At 39.9% G+C, this 18,961-nt stretch overlaps 1 protein-coding gene across 4 annotated transcripts in view; it reads right to left on the bottom strand.

The window, feature by feature from the left end:
* Positions 1 to 3,045: 3,045 nt before the first annotated feature.
* Positions 3,046 to 18,961, bottom strand: part of CDC42EP3 (CDC42 effector protein 3) — a 35,135-nt gene continuing 19,219 nt past the window's right edge. For all 4 annotated transcript variants that reach the window (XM_076334278.1, XM_076334280.1, XM_076334279.1 and 1 more), the window contains exon 2: positions 3,046 to 5,179. In XM_076334278.1, the coding sequence (XP_076190393.1) occupies positions 4,118 to 4,885 (768 nt within the window). In that variant the 5' untranslated portion in view covers positions 4,886 to 5,179 and the 3' untranslated portion in view covers positions 3,046 to 4,117. The remainder of the gene's footprint in view (positions 5,180 to 18,961) is intronic.

Raw genomic sequence — 18,961 nt, 5'->3', positions numbered from 1 at the left:
AAGGAGAAGGAAAAAGAGAGAGAGCTGAGCAGCAGGAAAGAAGTAGAGAGAGACAGACAAAGAGATCACCAGTCCTGGATCCAGCGTCGGACCTGCCAACGGGGGGGGGGGTCGGTGCGGAGAGAGAGTGCCCCCGGGGGCTCACGTGCACCCCTGTTTATTGGCTCCAGCCCAAGGTTTCTAGAGTCTTCTCTCACCCCAGCTCCAGGAGTGGTTGAGACATTAGTCAGTCAGTCAAGGAGAGTGACACCGGGCCCCTCCCCGTGGCTGGCTTCTGGAGCTTTCCCTGGGGCATTGTCTGTGCTTACAGCACAGACACGTGGGCCTCGTCCCTTACAAGCCCTAACCCTGATAATTAGCTTCCTTGTTAGCACCAATAAATGCGAAAAGGAAAAAGGACTATGAAGTAAAGTCATCCTTAAACAAGGTATTGCTTATGACTCTCTTCAGATTCTTGTTTTTAGATTTTCTGCCCTTTTCGGTCACGTCTGCATACTGTACAGTTATTTATACCATTTGCCAGCAAATCCAGATGGTTCTATCCTGTATACACTTTGTAATGGTATGGGTAAACAGGTGAAATGAAATGGATACCTTCAATACCAAGTTTGAAGAGTGTGAATTCAAGCAAATGTCAATGATGAGCAATTTTTGTTAATATAATGTAGCTTTGTCAATGTGGGGAGGAAAGTGAGGTTGCTGTGGAAGTCATTAGTTACTTGATGTACCTATACAAGGGACTTTCAAAAGAAACTGTATGTTTGGACAAACCGTGCATTTGCATCAAACCCCTGTCTCAGGGTTTCTGCTAGCCTCCTTGCCAGGCTGTTTTCCATCCTTGCGCTGTGATCCAGCTTGGAGATTTGTTTTGCTTTTCAGTTTCCTCTAGGGCATTGGATTTGGTCCTTGTTAGAAAAAGACAGAGATCAATGTGGGGATCGATGCACTTCCCAGCATTTGACCTGCTCTTTACCTCCCACTGACGTCCTCAGCACAGTGCTGATTGCCCCAGTTAGGCTGGCAGGGGAACTGGGACAGGGGTTCAAAGGTTCTTGAATTGGATGATTATTGGACTTTCTGGTATGTTTTTGTGTTGTATTGTGCATAGTGCAGCTTGTAAGATCGTACAGGTGAGGAATTTGGCAAATACTCATGCAGGAACTAAGCACGTGCTTTATGGCTTCTGCTTCTTTCTCTGGCACATTTAGATTACATCTTTAGGTCTTCACTGTATTTCTTTGGTTAGTAGAAGAGATGGGGAAGTGCCTTCTGGCATACTGGAAGAGTTGTGAAGCATCTGCAGACCTTTCTGGACAGTTCTACAGTTAGCACACTTTTCCCCACGGCCACAGAAAATTGATGCCATATCCAAGGCAACTCCTTCCAGTCCTCTGTTCCAAGGCCAGCTTGCAGCAGTATCTTGGTTTTAGAGGAATTTGCTGTGTAACTCTCCCTTGGAAAGTCTAATTTCTGTTAAGAATTTTATCAAGGCTTCAGGAAGGCAGAACTTCCCACAAACCAGAAATTCAAGGTTTTGATCTGACAAGCTGTATTGAGACAGCTGAGATGCCAGATCAGATTACATAAAGCAGTATTTTACAGAAGACCATGTCAGAACAGAAGCTGAGCACATTTCAACTTTGCATCTTCTAGGTGTTTACACATAAGACTGAGCAGATCTGAACGATTCAGGGATCCAGCTTCTGAGGGAAGTAACAAGAAGGCTTTAAAGAAAGATGACATCTACTTTGCAGATTTGAAATTTACTTTACAGATGAAATCTGTAAAAGTCCTGTTCTTGACTTGAGCAAAGGTTCTCCTCCACAACACCGTAGTTCTTTTTGCCTGGAGTGATGGTTATTATTTTAGTTCAGGCCACCCACCCTCATCACAAGACCTAAGGATTTATAAATTTAGAAGAGCAATCACATAGGAAGGATAATACAGACCAAGAACTCCTGCAATAGTGAGACATTTTTCAGCAGACTAAGCCAGGAGGAAATAAAAGTATAAAACACGACAAAGCAAAAATAACACGATTGCAATAGCTGCTGTAAGAATCTGTTTGTGCTTTCTAGAGAATACTTACTTGAGAAGTCCTGCAAGATAAAGACTTTTCTTTCAGCAAATACCATGACTAGAACATTAAAAGTATTTGAAGCTGGTCTAGACAGAAAATGTCTAATTCCCTGTTTCACCCAAACTTCCCCTATGCTAATGACTGATGGATTTTTCCAATGAAAGTTTTGGCCTAAATTCTCATTAGGTTCTAAATCCCCAGGTCCCGTAAGAAACATGGCCGAGCAAAGCCTTGAACCTGCTTCCTAAAATACAAAAAGCACTATAGTCACAGAACCACCATTCTTCTTGGATCATGAATGCACTGGAAATTTGATCCAGGCTTATACACACAGAATATGAAGTTGAAGGCAATTAAGCATTATATTAAGAATAAACACAGTTCTTGGCCATTCTACATCTTAGTTCCTCATTTACAGGAATAATATGGGAGACTGTAGCATGTCTCATTAATGCACAGTAATATAAGTGCTTAACTGGAAACAGGGGTAATGACTGTGTTCATAAAACACACTGAAGGAATAGAATTAGTTGGCACTGACTCTCTAGAAATTTTAAGGATAAATATATATTAAATTATCCATGACTTACATGTTCTGATAGGAAGATACAGATAAATGTGGTTATCTAATGAAGAACAGTCTACAAACTGTGTCAGGATTTTACCTAAAGACTTCAGTGAAAGCTGCTGGAACTTTGCCATTAACTTCACTAGGACCAAAGTATCACTTTCTTGTCTCCAATTACTTAAAATCAGCGTATATCCCAGAGGGTCCTACCTGCTTAGAGTTTGCCCTTAAAACCTCAGGAAGTAAACCAAATTGAAGAAGTCAACTGAATTAAGATAGTAGAATTGATCTGCCCCTTGATCCCATATTTCTGCAACTCTACTGCAGTCTGTTTCATTACAGCAGAAAACGAAACTTCGTATTTTGGTGAGGCTATGTACTAAATCACAAAGACATAGCAATTTAAAGTTTTGTTTATTATATTGCACAAGATATCTATGCAATCCATGTAGGTACTGTATTAAAGGATCCACATTTCCCAAAACATTGGCTGTTGCAGCACACATCACAAGCATTGTGAATAACCAGTGCCTTCTTCAAAAATTAAAATACTCGGTTGCAAGTTTAAGCATGTGTGGCAATAAATGAAGAAAAAAAGCGAGGAGTATCAATACATACTTCTTTTCAAACACACAAATATACAATTTTCAGAAGACCACCAATAATGCCAAGCAACTATTTTGATGAGATGCTGTATGTGTAGGCTCTGCAGTAAAAAACCAATATGCACACAAAAAATATATTTCAACTTTTAAAATAATTTAACCATAATATCTTGCATGTGTCACCTGTTTACAACATATCATTTCATATACAATGTCAGGCCCAAGCCTCAACTTGTGTAAATTTGTGCATACTCATTTAAAGCAGCTGAGACTCTGGACCAGGTGTTCAAACTGAAAAAGCCTTCAAATTGTTCACATCTGAATACAGAATGGTAGTATAAGACCGAGAAAGTAGTTACAGTGAAGGTATAACAGAAATGGTACTATGGAAAAAATGAAGAAAAACACTATCAAACCCTCAAACACAAGGTTCTAGAAAGAGGTCTACATGTAAAGTGATGTCGTAATAATTTATAAAAGTGAGTAATTAATATCAGTCTCCTTTCTGACCCTTAGAGATTCTCATATATTCAGAAGCCCATAGAAGTGAACTAACCAAATGTCACAATCAGTATCATCCTCAAACTGTTTCTTAAGTTTCTGATCATTAATACTGGTACTTAAAAACGTTTCATATTTGTTGAAAACTGTTATTAAAATTTACCTTCCTGCTATGAGAATTTAGTGTAATAAAAATAATGAAAAACAATAGGTAAAAAAATAGTATTTTAAGAATATTTTTAGAAAACCCGTCAAACAACTGCAAATACAGCTGATTTTTAAGTGTCTCTACTTTTGAACTATGTTTTTTTGTTTGTTTTTGTTTAAGTGAATCACTTATAAAGAAGCAAGGGAGTACCAGTTCTAAGATTTATTCTTGTCCATTACATTGAGGACCTCATCCAAAAGTGAAGGTCCCAAGTCAAGTTGTAATGAGAGAAGAGAGCCTGCAAGATCTGAAAGGGATTCTTCTGACTTAGTCTTTGCCTTGGTTAGTTCACATGAAAGTTGACCGTCATCAAATAAATCAACTGTTTGCCAATCCGTGCATCGTTCAGAAAAGCTGGATGAGTGACTATCTCTACCATTAGTAAAATGCGAAGAACCACCATTTTGCTCCCATATGTCATCTTTGTATGTTTCTCCATCCTCCATCTGTTTACTTTTCTCCTGCAATTTTTCTTCTATTACGGGCTCACAGCTAAGCCTAGGATTTCTTGATGATCTGATGGATTCTTGCTTTGAATTAAATGTCACTGGTGACAATAAGGGCAACGTAAGGGCTTGAGAACCCCCAATGGCAGGAAGGGAAATAGCATTTTTGAGCACTGGTGATGGAGTTTCTGTAAACATGGATTCAGAAGTGCTGTTTGCCCTTAAGAATTCATTGTGGCCACCAGACTGGCTAACTCTGGTTTCTCCTTCATTTCCAGGCAATAGCTCGTAGTTGCCCTGCAAAAAGGAGATGTCTCCAAAAACATCATGTTGTCCCTCTTTTCCAATGTGTATGGTGTGACGAAAATCTCCAAGTGGTGGACTGATCATATCAGGAGACAAGATATCCCTTAGTTTGAATTTCTTCCCTTTCTTATTGTTAGCAGCTTTCAAGTAGATGGGTGTCTTGGCTGGCATCTTGCCTGCAGTTTCTGAGAGGAAGTTATTTAAAAAAAAAAAAAAAAAAAGGAAGAGGAGGGGAGGGAGAAGCCTTTTACAAAGTCAGTTATTCTCAGCAGACCTTCAGCGTTATCAAGGTTACATCATCATCTTGAACCACTCTTGCACATGAAGTCCCTTTCTTCTGATGCAGAGAACTGTGGGGTATGTGAAGGTGAATGTCTCTCACTGCAGATCTTTCCAAGGTGGAGCACAAGTTTCAGTTCAGTTAGCAAGCAAATGCCCTGCTACCTCCAGAACTTGAAAAAAAACCTGCATGGGATACAAAATCAGGTTATCATTAATTTATTTTTCATGGTTCATTCAGTCTTGTTTTTACAAAAAAAAAAAATTAGTAATGGTACTGACAGTTCCAGCCTGCAGATTAGCTTTATGGTGTTGCTTCCCTTCATTAGGCAAGATAAAAGAGTTTAGATTAACAAGGGCTAGCTAACCTTTCTCTGACTTCATAGCTTTTTTTGAAGTCAGAGTTTCTTAGACACGGTTGCTGAGCACAATTCATTTGATAAATATCATTATCTCAATCTTTCTTCTCCTTATTCTGGCATTCAAAATGCTGGCCTTTGAGAGCGCATGCAGAAACAAATTTATAATATTCAACAACATTAAGCTTTTGGTAGACCCAGGAAGATTGACAGAGTCATTCAGTAAACCTTTTTGGAAATGGAGTAGACAGACCACCTTGGATTAGAGAACTTCAGATACCCCCATTTAGTGCTGGAACTCTCACAAACTGTCACCACTAACATATCTGATAAATGTGCCCATTTAAAAGGATAGTTTTAGGTACTTGAAAAAAGTGCTAGTCCAGGTCTTTACAATTAGTTAGAAACATCCAAATGCAGGTGTTTTAGAAGAGACTGATTCTTGTGACTACAGTCTTTAGACTACCGGAATTCTTAATAGCAATTAGTTATAGACTGTAGCTCACGAATTATGTAGGCCATGGTGACTCAGAGTTGCTCTGTGCAACCAAATGAAACAGTGTTTACAAACCAAGTCTTCCTATTAGAATGTCATCTCTGAAAAGCCTGATAAAGCAGTCCACAAGGGCTAACAGGCTACTGGGTCAACAAGTTATGGAAAAACACTCTTCATTAATACTTTAATGGTGTATGTCTTCCTTACAGTACCAGTTCCTGACTCTTGAGCAATCTCAGAATAAGAATGCATTTTTCTCCTGGACATCTTTGTACTTTCCCCTATTCAGTCCATGGACCACCAGAGCATCACAGGTCACTCCTCCTCAGCAGAATACTCAGCCCCAAATCCCTCACACTCTGTCCATCACCATCTCGCTCCATAAAGGAACTTACAGTTTTTGCACAGAAAGAGTGTTCTATGCAATAAGTGAAGGGAAGCTGTCTGTAACAAGGGCTACTTTTGCTGCCTTTTATCCATGCCCCAGCAGATATTTTCCTTCATCAAATTAAGCCCAGTAAGAATCACCAGTTTTGAAACTTTGTACTGTATGGCTATATAGCCAGATTGTCAAGAAGTATTTAAGCATTTTCACAAATCCTTTAACCTGAGTAATTAGCTCCTACAGTGTGGTACTTAACTGTGCATCACAAGGGGAGCTGGGAATCTAGCCAGGTTAGTATTTGGGTTTTTTGATTCCCACCAGATATCTACTGCACTTCAGATATCGTTGAAAAGCCCTCCCCCAAAAAGTACAACAGATATAAACAGATGAAAGCTGTCATACAAAATAAGCTCAGTGTTCTATAAGTTTTTATATTTTTTTATATTTTATACTTTTAAGCTCAATTTGAAAATATATTTGATTGCATCAATCAGTTAAAAGCACTTCAAAGCTTCCTTCTACTCAACAAAATGGTAATTCATTAGGATCTACAGAATACTAGGAGATTCACATTACATACCAAAACTCCACTAACTTAACTCCATGTCAGTACTGCAAGATACAAAAGTAAATCCTAAATAAGATATCTATTCATGCCACACCCCATGGCAACAGAACTGATTAGTCAACTCAGCTACCTGTCAGTTTTAAACTGAAAAATTCAACTGCATTGTTCGCCCCCCCCCCCCCCATTATCATTCTACCCAAGCAACCCATTTAGCTGAACAAAGTGTCCTCAACTCTAAAGAGAAGACTATTCTTAGCAAACAAAGCCGAATGGTGAAGTTCGTTTATGTTTATCTAGTGAACCCAGCTATATCTCACTTCTCAGGAACAGCAGGCAGAATTCCCCCTGATTTGAATTCCTCATTCTTTCAGATCTTTTAATCTGGAATGAATGGTAATGTAGTGTCAATGTGGTCCAAAGTCATGCCTGTTGGTCACTAGTTCAAAAATGAAAGACAATTCCTAGTTCATTCAAAGCATTCATGGCATCCACCAGTTTGGATGTGTATCAAAGACCTTTATCACCAAACCTCACAAGAAGATTTCAAAGAAACCTGAAGGACACAATGAAACATCTGAACATCAAGAAATACTAAATTCAAGTGTAAAATAACTTTTAATATAAATAATACATTTTGATGCTCTAGAAGAGCACTGTATTTTATTTAGCTCATAGCTAAGGGAAAACAAACAAACAAAAAAAACACAAAAACCCCAGACAGAGCAAACTTTTGGGCATCCAGATCTCCTTTAGTTCTTGCACTATGAGAGAGCCCCAGTAAGGGGCAGTGTAAAACCACACTACCTCAGAGGATGCTGCAAGAGACTGGTGCCAGGAATTTTAATCCCTCTCTATACAGCAGTCCCTGTATTTATGAAGGCCTTGCCTTCCATTTGGCCAGTGCAAGAGGCTTTACATTTGAAGAGAAGAACTTTCACAATTATGTGCTTACTGCAAGCATCGTTTGCTCTGCTGATAACAAAGGCTACCATTGCTGCAGATTTCACTAGCCACTCTTGAAAAATCTGCAAATTACACCTTGTAAATAAAAAAATAAGGGTTCCCTCCTCAATGGACAGGCTTTCCTTGTACAGCATAAAACAGGCTTCAGAGCAACTGTACTTTGTTTCTGCATACCTATCCTCTTTGTCAACCACTGCCCAAAGGAGTACAGATTTTAAGCTACTTTGAACAGCTGAAATAGATCATAAATCTGGAAATATTCACTTAGCCTAAAATACTGTTGTTACTCATATTTCATTTACAATTAAATAAGGAAGAACCTATATCAATATATAACATGTGGTTTAAAAAAAAGTAGTTCTTTTAATAAGAAAAACAATAATAATCCAACTTTGGCAAGTGAAGAAAGGCTTAACGAGACTAAGCCTCCAGCTCAACTCCTACAAAACTAAAAAGTTAGTCCACAACATTTTCACAAGAACCTCACACATTCCCTGCATTCAGCAAGATTTAATGAAATCACCGGTACACACAGGCTAAGAGAATGGACAGAACACACCTCAATCTCGATACCAGGCCACACAGTAAAGTTCACCTTGTCTTAAAATGAGACCTTTTTCTGATCTTGCTGCTAAAAGAGTCTCTGTTTTGACTCATTTCAACTCGGTAACTAAATGAATGTATAGCCAAACTGGAAAACTGAATGAGAAATTATCAGAAAGCCAAATGCATAACCAAAAGTCCACAGTCCGAGACTGCCAGCCTACTGTGGAAGACCTTAATTTAAGAGAAAAACAACATGAAAGAATTTTTCTTCCAGTTGAAGCGATATCCCTCTCCTAACAAGATCCAAGCATGAGCCAAGCCAGAGAAACTTCAGCCCAGTGAAAATTAAAGTTTGAGTTTGGCTGTAACACTTGCTCATTTTCATTTCTATCATTTCACACTCTCATATAAGTGTTTTGCTTGGTAACAAAGACTAATATTTTCAGAGGTACTTCTCAATCTGCCTTGCGAACCTTCCGTCCTCTCAGCAATCATCACCTTCCACACGGCTCAGTCTTCCATGGATGCCTCACTTTATTCCACAGTCCGTTTTAAAAGGATAGACTATCAGCAAATATCTCAACAGCTAAGCTTACAAAGCCAGAGACAAATAAGGATCAAGGTGCAAAATTTTATTTGTGCACAAATCCCAAGAGACCTAGATCCTTAAGCAGTGTCCTAGGCAAAGAAATGACAGAAAGAAAATCCTATTTCCACAGAGCAGAACCAGAAGCAAGCATGCGCTCTGGGAAGCCTATGGGCTTTCTACAGGACAATCTCTTGCAAGGGCTCTGCCTTACACGTCATTGGCTAGAAGCACATGATCTTTAGAGAAATCCATTTCCAAAGCATCGTTTAAAACAGCACTGAATTATCTTGTGGAGCAAGTCACTAGGAGAAAACAGAGCCTGTACATTATTTCCATATCCAAATGAGAATACAGTAAACACAGCAAAAGACAGATACAAACTGCACAACAAGCTGCTTCAACTTTTCTACACAAGGAAGTATCTGCAAGCATAGAAGAATTAGGCTTTAGGGGTTTATTTTAGGTTTTAGCTACCAGTAGCTTTCGGCAGCACAAACTGTTGACAACGTCCTTGTCAATGCTGATACTTTCACTATGTCTGAAACAACATCAGTGCAAACCACGTTTTTATTGTTTTTGTAACAGGGGCTTGAACTCGTGTAGTTACAATTCCTGAATGCGGGTAGAAAAACCTCCCAGTACAACCAAGCCTTCAGGTACAAGAAAAGCGGCAGACGATGCACCATAGAGCTTACCTCTCATGTTCCTGTGGACTTAGGTGTCCGTATCAACTGGCAGCCTCTGAAGATGAGAGGCTACAAGTCTGTCTGTCCACTGCTAGACCAGGCCACCAGTGAGCCTCTGCTTACAGAGCCACCACCTTCTGAGTAGCTTTAACCAAGTCAGGCGGTAACACTTCTCTCTCCAGATTGTTCATCTAAATTTACCTTGTTTGTAAGAGACCCAGCCTTTGAATTCATCTGTATTAAAGCCAACTTCCCTGATCAGATTAGAAGTCCTCACCCCTTTGTTTCTCCCTCCATCAAAGAATTTGCACCCTTCTGATTAAAGCTACAGATTTAATTACTTTATAAAAACAATCAGGCTAATCACATTTCATCTCAACTAATTTTCTCAAATTGCACTCAGCCTACTTTCCTAGATCAAATCTAACCTATTTTATTCCATTGTCACATATGCTTTTTAGAAAATGAAGGAAAAGAAATCCCCAATCCTTCCCACAGCTAAAGAAACACAGGTCAAGAGGGGACCCTATGATACAGTTCATTCATTTCTCCATCCTCCTGCAAAGATCCAGATGCCTTCTGCTAGTCCTGGAAGATGTTTGTCCACCCTGCCCTTAAAATTCCCTACAGGTGCAGACTGCACACATTAATTTACTTCACAGAGGCTAGTCATCAGAGAAGAGGCACCTAAAGTCCTCCCTGCTCCAATCTGGGCCCTGATGAATACAGTTCATTATTTCATGCATTCTACATCTCCTTTCAGCCTTTTCTTCTTCAGATTAAATGACACAAATATTTCCTCCTTTCAACACAGGTCATGTTTTCTGGAGCTTGGATAGCTTCCCCCCAACCTCCTTTTCTGGTCTTCCTCCCCTCGGTTCAAATCTTTCTTTAAATATGCCCAAAAGCAAACACAATATTCAAGCTGAGATCTCAGCTTCTCTCTCAGAGTGTCTGCATTTTTCTTTCAGCATCACAACATTGTTGGCTTATGTTTAGTTTGTGGTCCACTAAAAACCTAGCTCCTTTAGTGAAGAACTGTTGTCTAGCCAGTTATTCTACATCTTGTTCTTGACTATGCCCCTGTAGCAAAGCCTCCATACTCACTGCATTGCATTCTATTCATTTCAAACACTTCAAATGGTCAGGATCACTTTGAATTTTAATCTTGGCCTCTACAGCATACAGGTTTAGCATCATCTGCAGATGTAATAAGCATACATTCAAAGCGTTCATGAAAATATTGTGTAGTAACAGAGATGGAAGATAGCCCTGCAGAGTTCCACCTGATATATCTTTCCAGATTAATAATGGCTAAATACTCCAAGGTACTGCTACTTGAAGCAGCTTGAATTCTTGAAACAATTGTCTGCTCAAGGGTAAGTAAGGAAATGTGAATATGCTCCGTAATACAGATACATTAATGAATGACAAGGAAGGCTTGGAAAACTTCAGCTATACGCTAGCTGGGGAGAAATTTTTTTTTTTTTAAAGCAAAGGAATTAATTTATTATCAGTCATCTTTGGAAAGGAAAGCAAAAGAGAAATGTAAGAAAAATCATATAAGGATATGTTTTCATGTCCCTTGCTATAAACACTTTTTCCCACGTAAGTCAAAGATAAATAGTACACTAGCTGTGAGCAATCCACCTGAAGAAGTGTTAATTGCCATTAAGCGTAAGCACAGGCAGGGACAGGCTGCATACAGTGTCTTTCTCTCCAGGTATCTTCCATTTCTGCAGCACCCTCCTCTTTTTCCCTGCTAAAACCTAGGTTCACAAATGAAGAAAAGCCAAATTCCTGAAGTGATTTTTAATTGTTGACTGCTTTAAGTCTTGCCACTTTTCCATGCATAGTACCCTTTCAAATGGATCAAGCTGGAGTAAATCATATTAACCAGGGAACACCTTCAACTTTAAACCATTAAAGTACTTCTGCATTATACTGAAATGAATGAGGTATTTCACATGTTTAAGAGTTTTCATTTTAGCTTGTAAAAAAAAGAAATAAAGGAAAGTCAACCTGGTTTGGGGGGGGGGGGGGGGGGGGGAATCATTTTCACAGTTCATTGTATCCTTCAAACAGCTGTACCAGCACAGCAGGAAGGAGATGCTGAAGTTATCTAATTTGGGGCTGCTGTCTAATTTGAGCAACTGGCCGTAGTCTCCAGTTATTATTTTGTTCTGTATCAGTCTGTGAGATTACAAAGGCCCTTTATCAACCAGTAACCTTCATCCCTGTTAAGGTACTTGAATACTAACCAAGTTGTTTCTCAGTCATCCTTTTTGATCGAAGTGAACAGGGGGAATTCCTCATGTGGTGACGGTGGGGAAGTAATTTTAAACCTTCAAATACCTCTCCCCCCCCACCCCCTTTGAACCCTCTCCAATTTTCCAACGTCCTTTTCAGAGCAGATCAGAATTAGTGACAACATTTCAATATCCTTCTCCCTAACAGCATATACAAAGATAAAAATAACTTCTTTCTTCCCATCATTGCTGCCTTGTTTATAAACAAGATCATATTTCTGCTTTTATCCTCACCATCTTACAACAGGAATTTTCCTGTATTTACAAGGCAGCATTATATTACAAACCATTTAAGAGTTCTTGTGCTGGTATAACAAAAATGGGTTCTTCAAGCAGAATAAACTATATTGGCAAAAGTAGAAATTTGTTATCACTGCCATTTCTTGGGTCAGAGTGAGCATCCCCATTCCGTTTTTTAGGATGAAGATACACATATATTCATTTAATCAACAAATTTTGCCAGCACAGCCAATGCTGGTGTTCATGGACACTGTTTGTCCAGTAAGACTCTATTCCTCATAAAAAAAAAAAAAGCTTTCCAAGCTATCGTTCTCCAACAAAGCAAGGCATACCTCAGAAACAAAAAACATTTTATGTGAATGTGCTCAAGCTGTCAATCGATAAATCAGTTGAGATTTCTCCATTGTCCTCAACAATACACTTCCTCACCAATCTCCATCACCTGCAAATTTGTACCACAACAATTTTACACTTATTGCAGGCTGCTCATAAAAATACTATGCAGCCAAATGCTGTATAAAAAGATCTCTGCGTTATTTCAATAGAAATACATCCCTCTGATGCTGACTTCTTTCTGACATTTACTCAGAGATTCTAAATGTTTTTAATACGTGCTTTGTTGACACTGCAGAGGACTAATGTTTTAAAAATCTGGCTGGAACGCAATATTAAGTCAAATGCCTTATAGAGTCTGTTTTCGCAGTTGTGCTTTTGACCACTCATTAGAATGTCTTAAATAATAATTTTTTTTTTTCATCAAGCAAATTTTTTTTTCCACCTTCTAACAGGTTTAGGTCACAGCTTTCTTTCAGGTTTGAAAAGTTAGAATCTTTTCTAGAATAATAGAAACATTTTTTCTTCTCTTCTCCAGAGATGGGCATTTAATGAGCTCACTGTATTCTGTTGTTCGGCTCCATGGACTGAAACAGGTCCCTCTTTATTACTTTCTTCTTAGCTTTGTTGGCTGGTACATTCATACATACAGTTTTAATACCATATAGTTCAGTTTTATCATTGGCTTTCAAAAAATTGGATGAGTGCAAGACCATGCAGATTTAGGCATAGTACATGTCAGTACAAAGTCTAGCACATTAACTCATGCAGCTGGCAAAGGCAAGGTTATGCTACATCAGACAGAGTATGCACTGAGGCACAGTCACACATTTCCTCCTACAAAGCCAGCACACCAGATGAGTGAACAGCTGGGGACCGTAAACTCATAAGCCACAAGATGGAGAGCCTTAAAACCTTGTCCATCAGTTCTCTTAGGCCAAAGGAAAATGATTGTGAAATGGGGCAAAAAAACCTCTAAAACCTGAGCCCATGTGCCTCCTAAAAGATTGGGTAACTGCTCTGGTTGAAATCTCATCTGCTGAGGGAGAAGAAAGGAACAGTTTTTAGCCAAAGCAGCTCCCTGATGCAGCTCAAGACATGTTCACATAAGTGCTGGTATTGCCATATGGAAGAACTTGGGAAGATGTGGATTGAGGCAGGCAGTACTGCCCCTTTTGATGTCAGCCAGCACTCATATCAGTTTAAGTGGATTACGAATCCACACCCTTTGTAATTCTGAGCAGGTTAGCATAGATGGCTTTCTCTTTTGACACAGAGGGTGTAGTTCCCCAACTCAGCTCTGCTCTCAAAGCTGGTTTAAGAAGTTCCCACCCTGGATTCCTCACTCCTCGCTGCTGGTTCCCTGTTCTGCACTGCAGTTCCTTGTACCCTCCGTGGGCAGGCAGACATACAAGCCACACTGCAAACTGGTCACAGCAACAATTCTCCCCACTGACTCAGTTTACAGTAAAGGCTTACCAACAGCTGCAGTGTGACTGATAGCAACGCTTCGAGAGAGTTCAAGCCCAATATAAATGTTGCTGTCAGAAAAGCATTCTCCCCTTCCCCCCTACCGTGTGCACACACTTGACCCCGTATAAGCCAGTTCAGCACACTGAACTGGGTGAAAACTAACTAGGAAAGGGGCATAAGATCACAAGGCTAGGAGTGAGACTGCTACTTTCAGCTGCAACAAGTCACTTGAATAGCTCAGCTACCTCATGAAACATCACTATTCGAGAGGAAGGAGTTCTGGCAGAAGGGATGGGCAATTCTTAACCAACTCTTCTGCAAGAAAAAATGGTCCATAGAATTACATCCAGATTTTATTCACTTCTGATGCAAAAGTGGTTTGGTAGCTCCACTAGCTTCTGCCTTAGGGTTTCCAAAGTAGCTGTGACGTTGAAATGAAGTTTTTCCAGCTATAGTTAAGAGTTTATTATTACTATTTTTTTAAAAAGATCCTTAGTTTAACATTTCCTTAACTGGTAGCTCCTGACAATAGGCAATCTAAAATGAAAGCATTCCACCTAAAAAATCCCCCTACCCTGAACTCCCCAACTCCAATTCTCAAATACCCTTCATCTCTAAGTCAAATATTCTTTATCGTCTCCTTGAAACACACAAGTGACACAGGCATATTATAATCACCGGTTCTCCTATTATTCAATTCTTAAAGCATTTCACTTGAAAAAAATATTTACCATCTTGAAGTGGCTGATAAACTAGGTTTAAAACAAACTTGAAGGCCAGAGAGCCCTCTATATGCAAAGGCTAACAATGAGGTAGAGGTACAAAGCTACAGAAAAATAGAAATTTGCACAGGACTTATTTGTTTTACTACACAGAAAAAGGATGAATCCTCTGCTCTGTTGCAGTTCTTCTGCCTCCTTCAGAGAGGTGAATGGTCATCAAGATAAGATCAAAGAGCATGGGGTTGGGGTAGAGGGAAGAAAGTAAATTCTTCAATGGATTACAAAAATCTTCACTGAATTTCTTTTTTGGTCCAACTCATGCCCTCTTTAAGGAATGGGGATGAAATCATGGAGTAAATAAGACTTCTAAAATTTTTGTTATCTATATGCAATTCAAAGTAGATTGTTCATACAACTAAAGTAACCATTTTATCACCCTTATATGAAACAAAAGGAAAAAACAGAAATTACATCTTCACTGTGAGTTTCAACTATGCTCTTAACAAAACAGCTCCACTATTTGAAGGCACCATTTGAGCAGAGGTAAGAATCTGGAGGAATAAGTGACAACTAAAAGACATGTCATATTCTGGCTCTGCTCTGCAGCATGTCAGTGACACCTGTGACGTGCCCCAGCTGATAGGGACACATCACACTGGACAGCAGCGCAGGGGTCTCCACTTCTTCCTGAAATCTCTTTGTTACAGACGCTCAGTTCTATTAACTTGAGTTGCTTGTACTAAATTGATCAGACTTCTTTTTTCTGGAATATATCAAGTAGTATCAGAGTGCATTCATTCTCTATGCCAACAGTAGTTTTCACATACTGCTCTTAAAACCAGGCAGAGTTAATCAGTTTAATTTGAAAGAAATTAATAAACTCTGCACTTGCACAGAGGTATACTGTCTGAATATTCAGAGTGACACAGTGGCAATTCAGTGCTAAAGCTAGTTTCCTGATTAGCAGCTGATACTTCTTTCAAACTCTAAACCCCATGTATTTAATTAAACTGTCTGAAATACCGTTGTCTCAAATCCCACTAAAGCTACCTTCTCAACACTCAGGGTTTTACCTCAGCCAGTACTCAACATCTATCTTCCCGTTACTGCAGCCATATTTCAAAAGATAAGTACAGCTCTAAGACACAGCTTAAGCCAAACGGTGAGATGACAGTGTCTGTATATAGAGAACGCTGGACCCCGAGCTTGCATGTGCAGGCAACATGACAGAATAATTAAATGGGTCAGGGAAACATGCTGTATCCAATGAACCCAAGCAGACCTAATGTACTGCAAGTCAAGTCCTGCCCTTTGCAGCCTTCTGGAAAAGCATTTTGCAGACGCTCATGTTCTCTCTGCACTCTGCAGGGGCTCCTGCTCAGAACTTTGCCTTGTGTCGTGGTTTAAAAACTGCAAGAGAACATAAATCCCTCTGTTTAAAGGTCAATATTTCAAAGTGCTCCAAAACGGACATTTTATTTTCAGTAGTGTCAAGGCAAAGAGTATTGGCAGCAAAAAGAAAACTTCTAGTAGGCAGTCACATTAGGGTAATGTAATCATGACTCATGCTCCTCACCCATTTCCTGACTAGGGCTGTGCATGATCAAAAGAAAACCAGCCACAGTAATGCTGCCACTCGTTAATGTTAGCTAGCCTGAGAGGATTACAGACTACCAGAAAACAAACTCATTGCAGAGCATCCTATTTAAAGCCTGGCATAAATTGACACTGACAAACACAGTGGCGTAATACCATACTCAACCAAAACAACAACTTGCCTTTGTTGTGAGAAACAAGTTACAACTTTTTATGATGAGTTCTCCTATCGGAACAAACCCTCTCACACACCTTAAAACACTGTAAATCCTTAGGGCGTGTAGGGAGAAGCGGGGGGAATATCCAATTGCTAGTTAGTCTTTAAGGAAGTACAACATACATGGCCCTTTTGAAGAGCATCACAGCAAACTCAGTCTGCTATAAAACAACTACCACCTCCCCAGAAAGGCTGTAAAAGAACACACACACACACACGCGTGCCAAAGCATGAGCTGGGCCTAAGTGGCTGTCACCTTAGAAGAAAGGCACTGCAAGAGGCAATTTCTGTCTCAGTGTTCAATACTGTTGGGCAGCCTGAGTGAAGCGTGTGCTTGATGATGCAAATTGTGTTCATTTTTATAGAGAGTTCTCCAGTAGAAAACAAATTTCAGATCCTTGTTGGGACCTTGGTCACATTTAATTTGTTCCAAAACCCACATTAATGAAAACCCCAAAATTAATCGTATATTTCAACAGAAACTAGGCTAGACTTTAGGTAACTCAGATGACAACACCCAGCTGCACCTCTGCAGCCCTCACAGGCCAAATACGGATGAGTCGACTCTTCTCCCTCCTACCTCAGGAGCAAAGCCCTGCATTTACAGGTCCCTTTCACTCCCCTTTACAAATGCCAGCTAGCTGCTAAACATGCTCCTTGGCACCAGTGACTGTGTTCCTTATGCTGCTTCCAACAAGGAAGATCAAAGGGGAGAGAGAGCCTGAAGTTGACTGTTAAATATACAACCCATTGCCAAAACCATTGCCCATAGAATTAAGACTGATCAGCAGTGGCACTCCACTCCCAGGGTACTGAGGAGACCTATACCAGGTGTCTGACAGCCAAATTCCACCCAGATTAAGCACTCTGGCTTTTCAGTAAAACCTCAGCTTGCCTCTTAGAAATCTCAAACATTTTGCCCCTCACATGATGCAGAGTACTGGGGGACAGGTAGAAGAAACAGTCAGTTGCACAAGGCAAAAGTTCTGTTTGGGTCTGGCTAAACCAACGTCAGTTAAATATACTAAGCCTATACTAATTACTTCAAAGTTGAGAGAAGCTCATTCTGAAACAGAGCAGACATATACCAAGGCCTTACTTTGCATTGTGACATTTGCTGCTAGACTGTTATAACTCTGCTTGGTCATTGTGTGTCTTATTTCTACAACTCTAACAGCACAGAAGTGAGGTGCAGCAACCCCTTTGGGCATGGATGCACCTCTCGACCAATGAGCTGTTACCACATGCTGCAAGTCATTCAGGTAGTAATTCATACAGCTGGTATGGAAGGCAGTGGAGGGTAGGAAGACAAATAAAAGAACATAATTCAAGAACCTACTTTCCTGTGTAGAGGGCACATTTATTTACTTAATCCTTTAATAAGTAGGTAAGATGAACTTCTGCCTTTACTGACGGCTATTTAAAGCAAATTTCTAATGGCTCTTGCAAGCTCCATGGAGTCAGAATTCAAGTCATGGGAGGAGTGATATGTTGCTTAGTGTGGTTTACCATGTTTCAGAAATTTAAGAAAAGGTGAGATGTTGTAGAGCCCAGGACAGACACCTGCAGTGCTGACAAAAACATCTACTCAAACACTGGAAAAAACCCCCACCAAAAAAAACCAAAAAAATAAAACACAACTATGACAAAAAACCCCACCAACTCAGAAAACAAAGCCAATGTAAAGATGATCAAAATCCAAGCCACAGAAGTAAGTGGCCAGGTATTCCTGATCTCCTTAGTGTAGGCAAGGGGAGCAGAAATTGAGGTCTATTTCTTTGTCCCAAGTGCAAATCCAAACCATACCCAGAAAAAAAATCCACCGTATAATACTGTAACAATGCATCAGGATTGCATTAATTTAAGGCACAGTGTGGCACTCTCTTCTCTTTTAAAAGTCCATACTGTTTCTTTGAACAGAGAGAGCCTCTGTAGTAACACAGGGAAGCAACACATTTCAGCTCCCTGAATTACAGGAGAGCACATGGCCAACAGAGACAGTACGCTCAAGAAATTTAAGAGGGAACTTGCATCTGAGGGGGGCATCAATATCTCAGTGTTGCTGCTTTGGTACCGGACAGGAAGGAATTCATGCATAATGTAAGGCCTGTTCCACAGACTCTCTGGATATAGCTCACATGGGAAGGAATAGAAATATCATAACCAAAATACTTTGAAACACAGTCCCAACAGAAGGCATGTACAGTAACTTCTAGAAGGAAGATGACATTACCAAACCGGCATTCCTTCTTTTCCTCTGTACGTGGATGCTACCTGGATTCACCAGAGGTATGCTCCTTCTGGCTGCAGAAGCAGCAGGGCAGCATATCTGGGCTCTGAGGAAGAAGCCCAAGGAAATCCTTACTGGAGGAAATCGTTAAGTTGTTCACTAACAGCTACAAAGATCCATGTTAGAAATAGTTCATCAACACCCCTATTGCTATAGTCCTATGCTTCTTAAGTTAAACCACATCCTTGGGGAAAAT

The sequence above is a fragment of the Aptenodytes patagonicus genome, chromosome 3 (assembly GCF_965638725.1).
Source record: "Aptenodytes patagonicus chromosome 3, bAptPat1.pri.cur, whole genome shotgun sequence".
Taxonomy (NCBI): domain Eukaryota; kingdom Metazoa; phylum Chordata; class Aves; order Sphenisciformes; family Spheniscidae; genus Aptenodytes; species Aptenodytes patagonicus.
The sequence above is the reverse complement of the archived record's forward strand: the minus strand, read 5'-3'. Positions and strand labels throughout refer to the sequence as shown.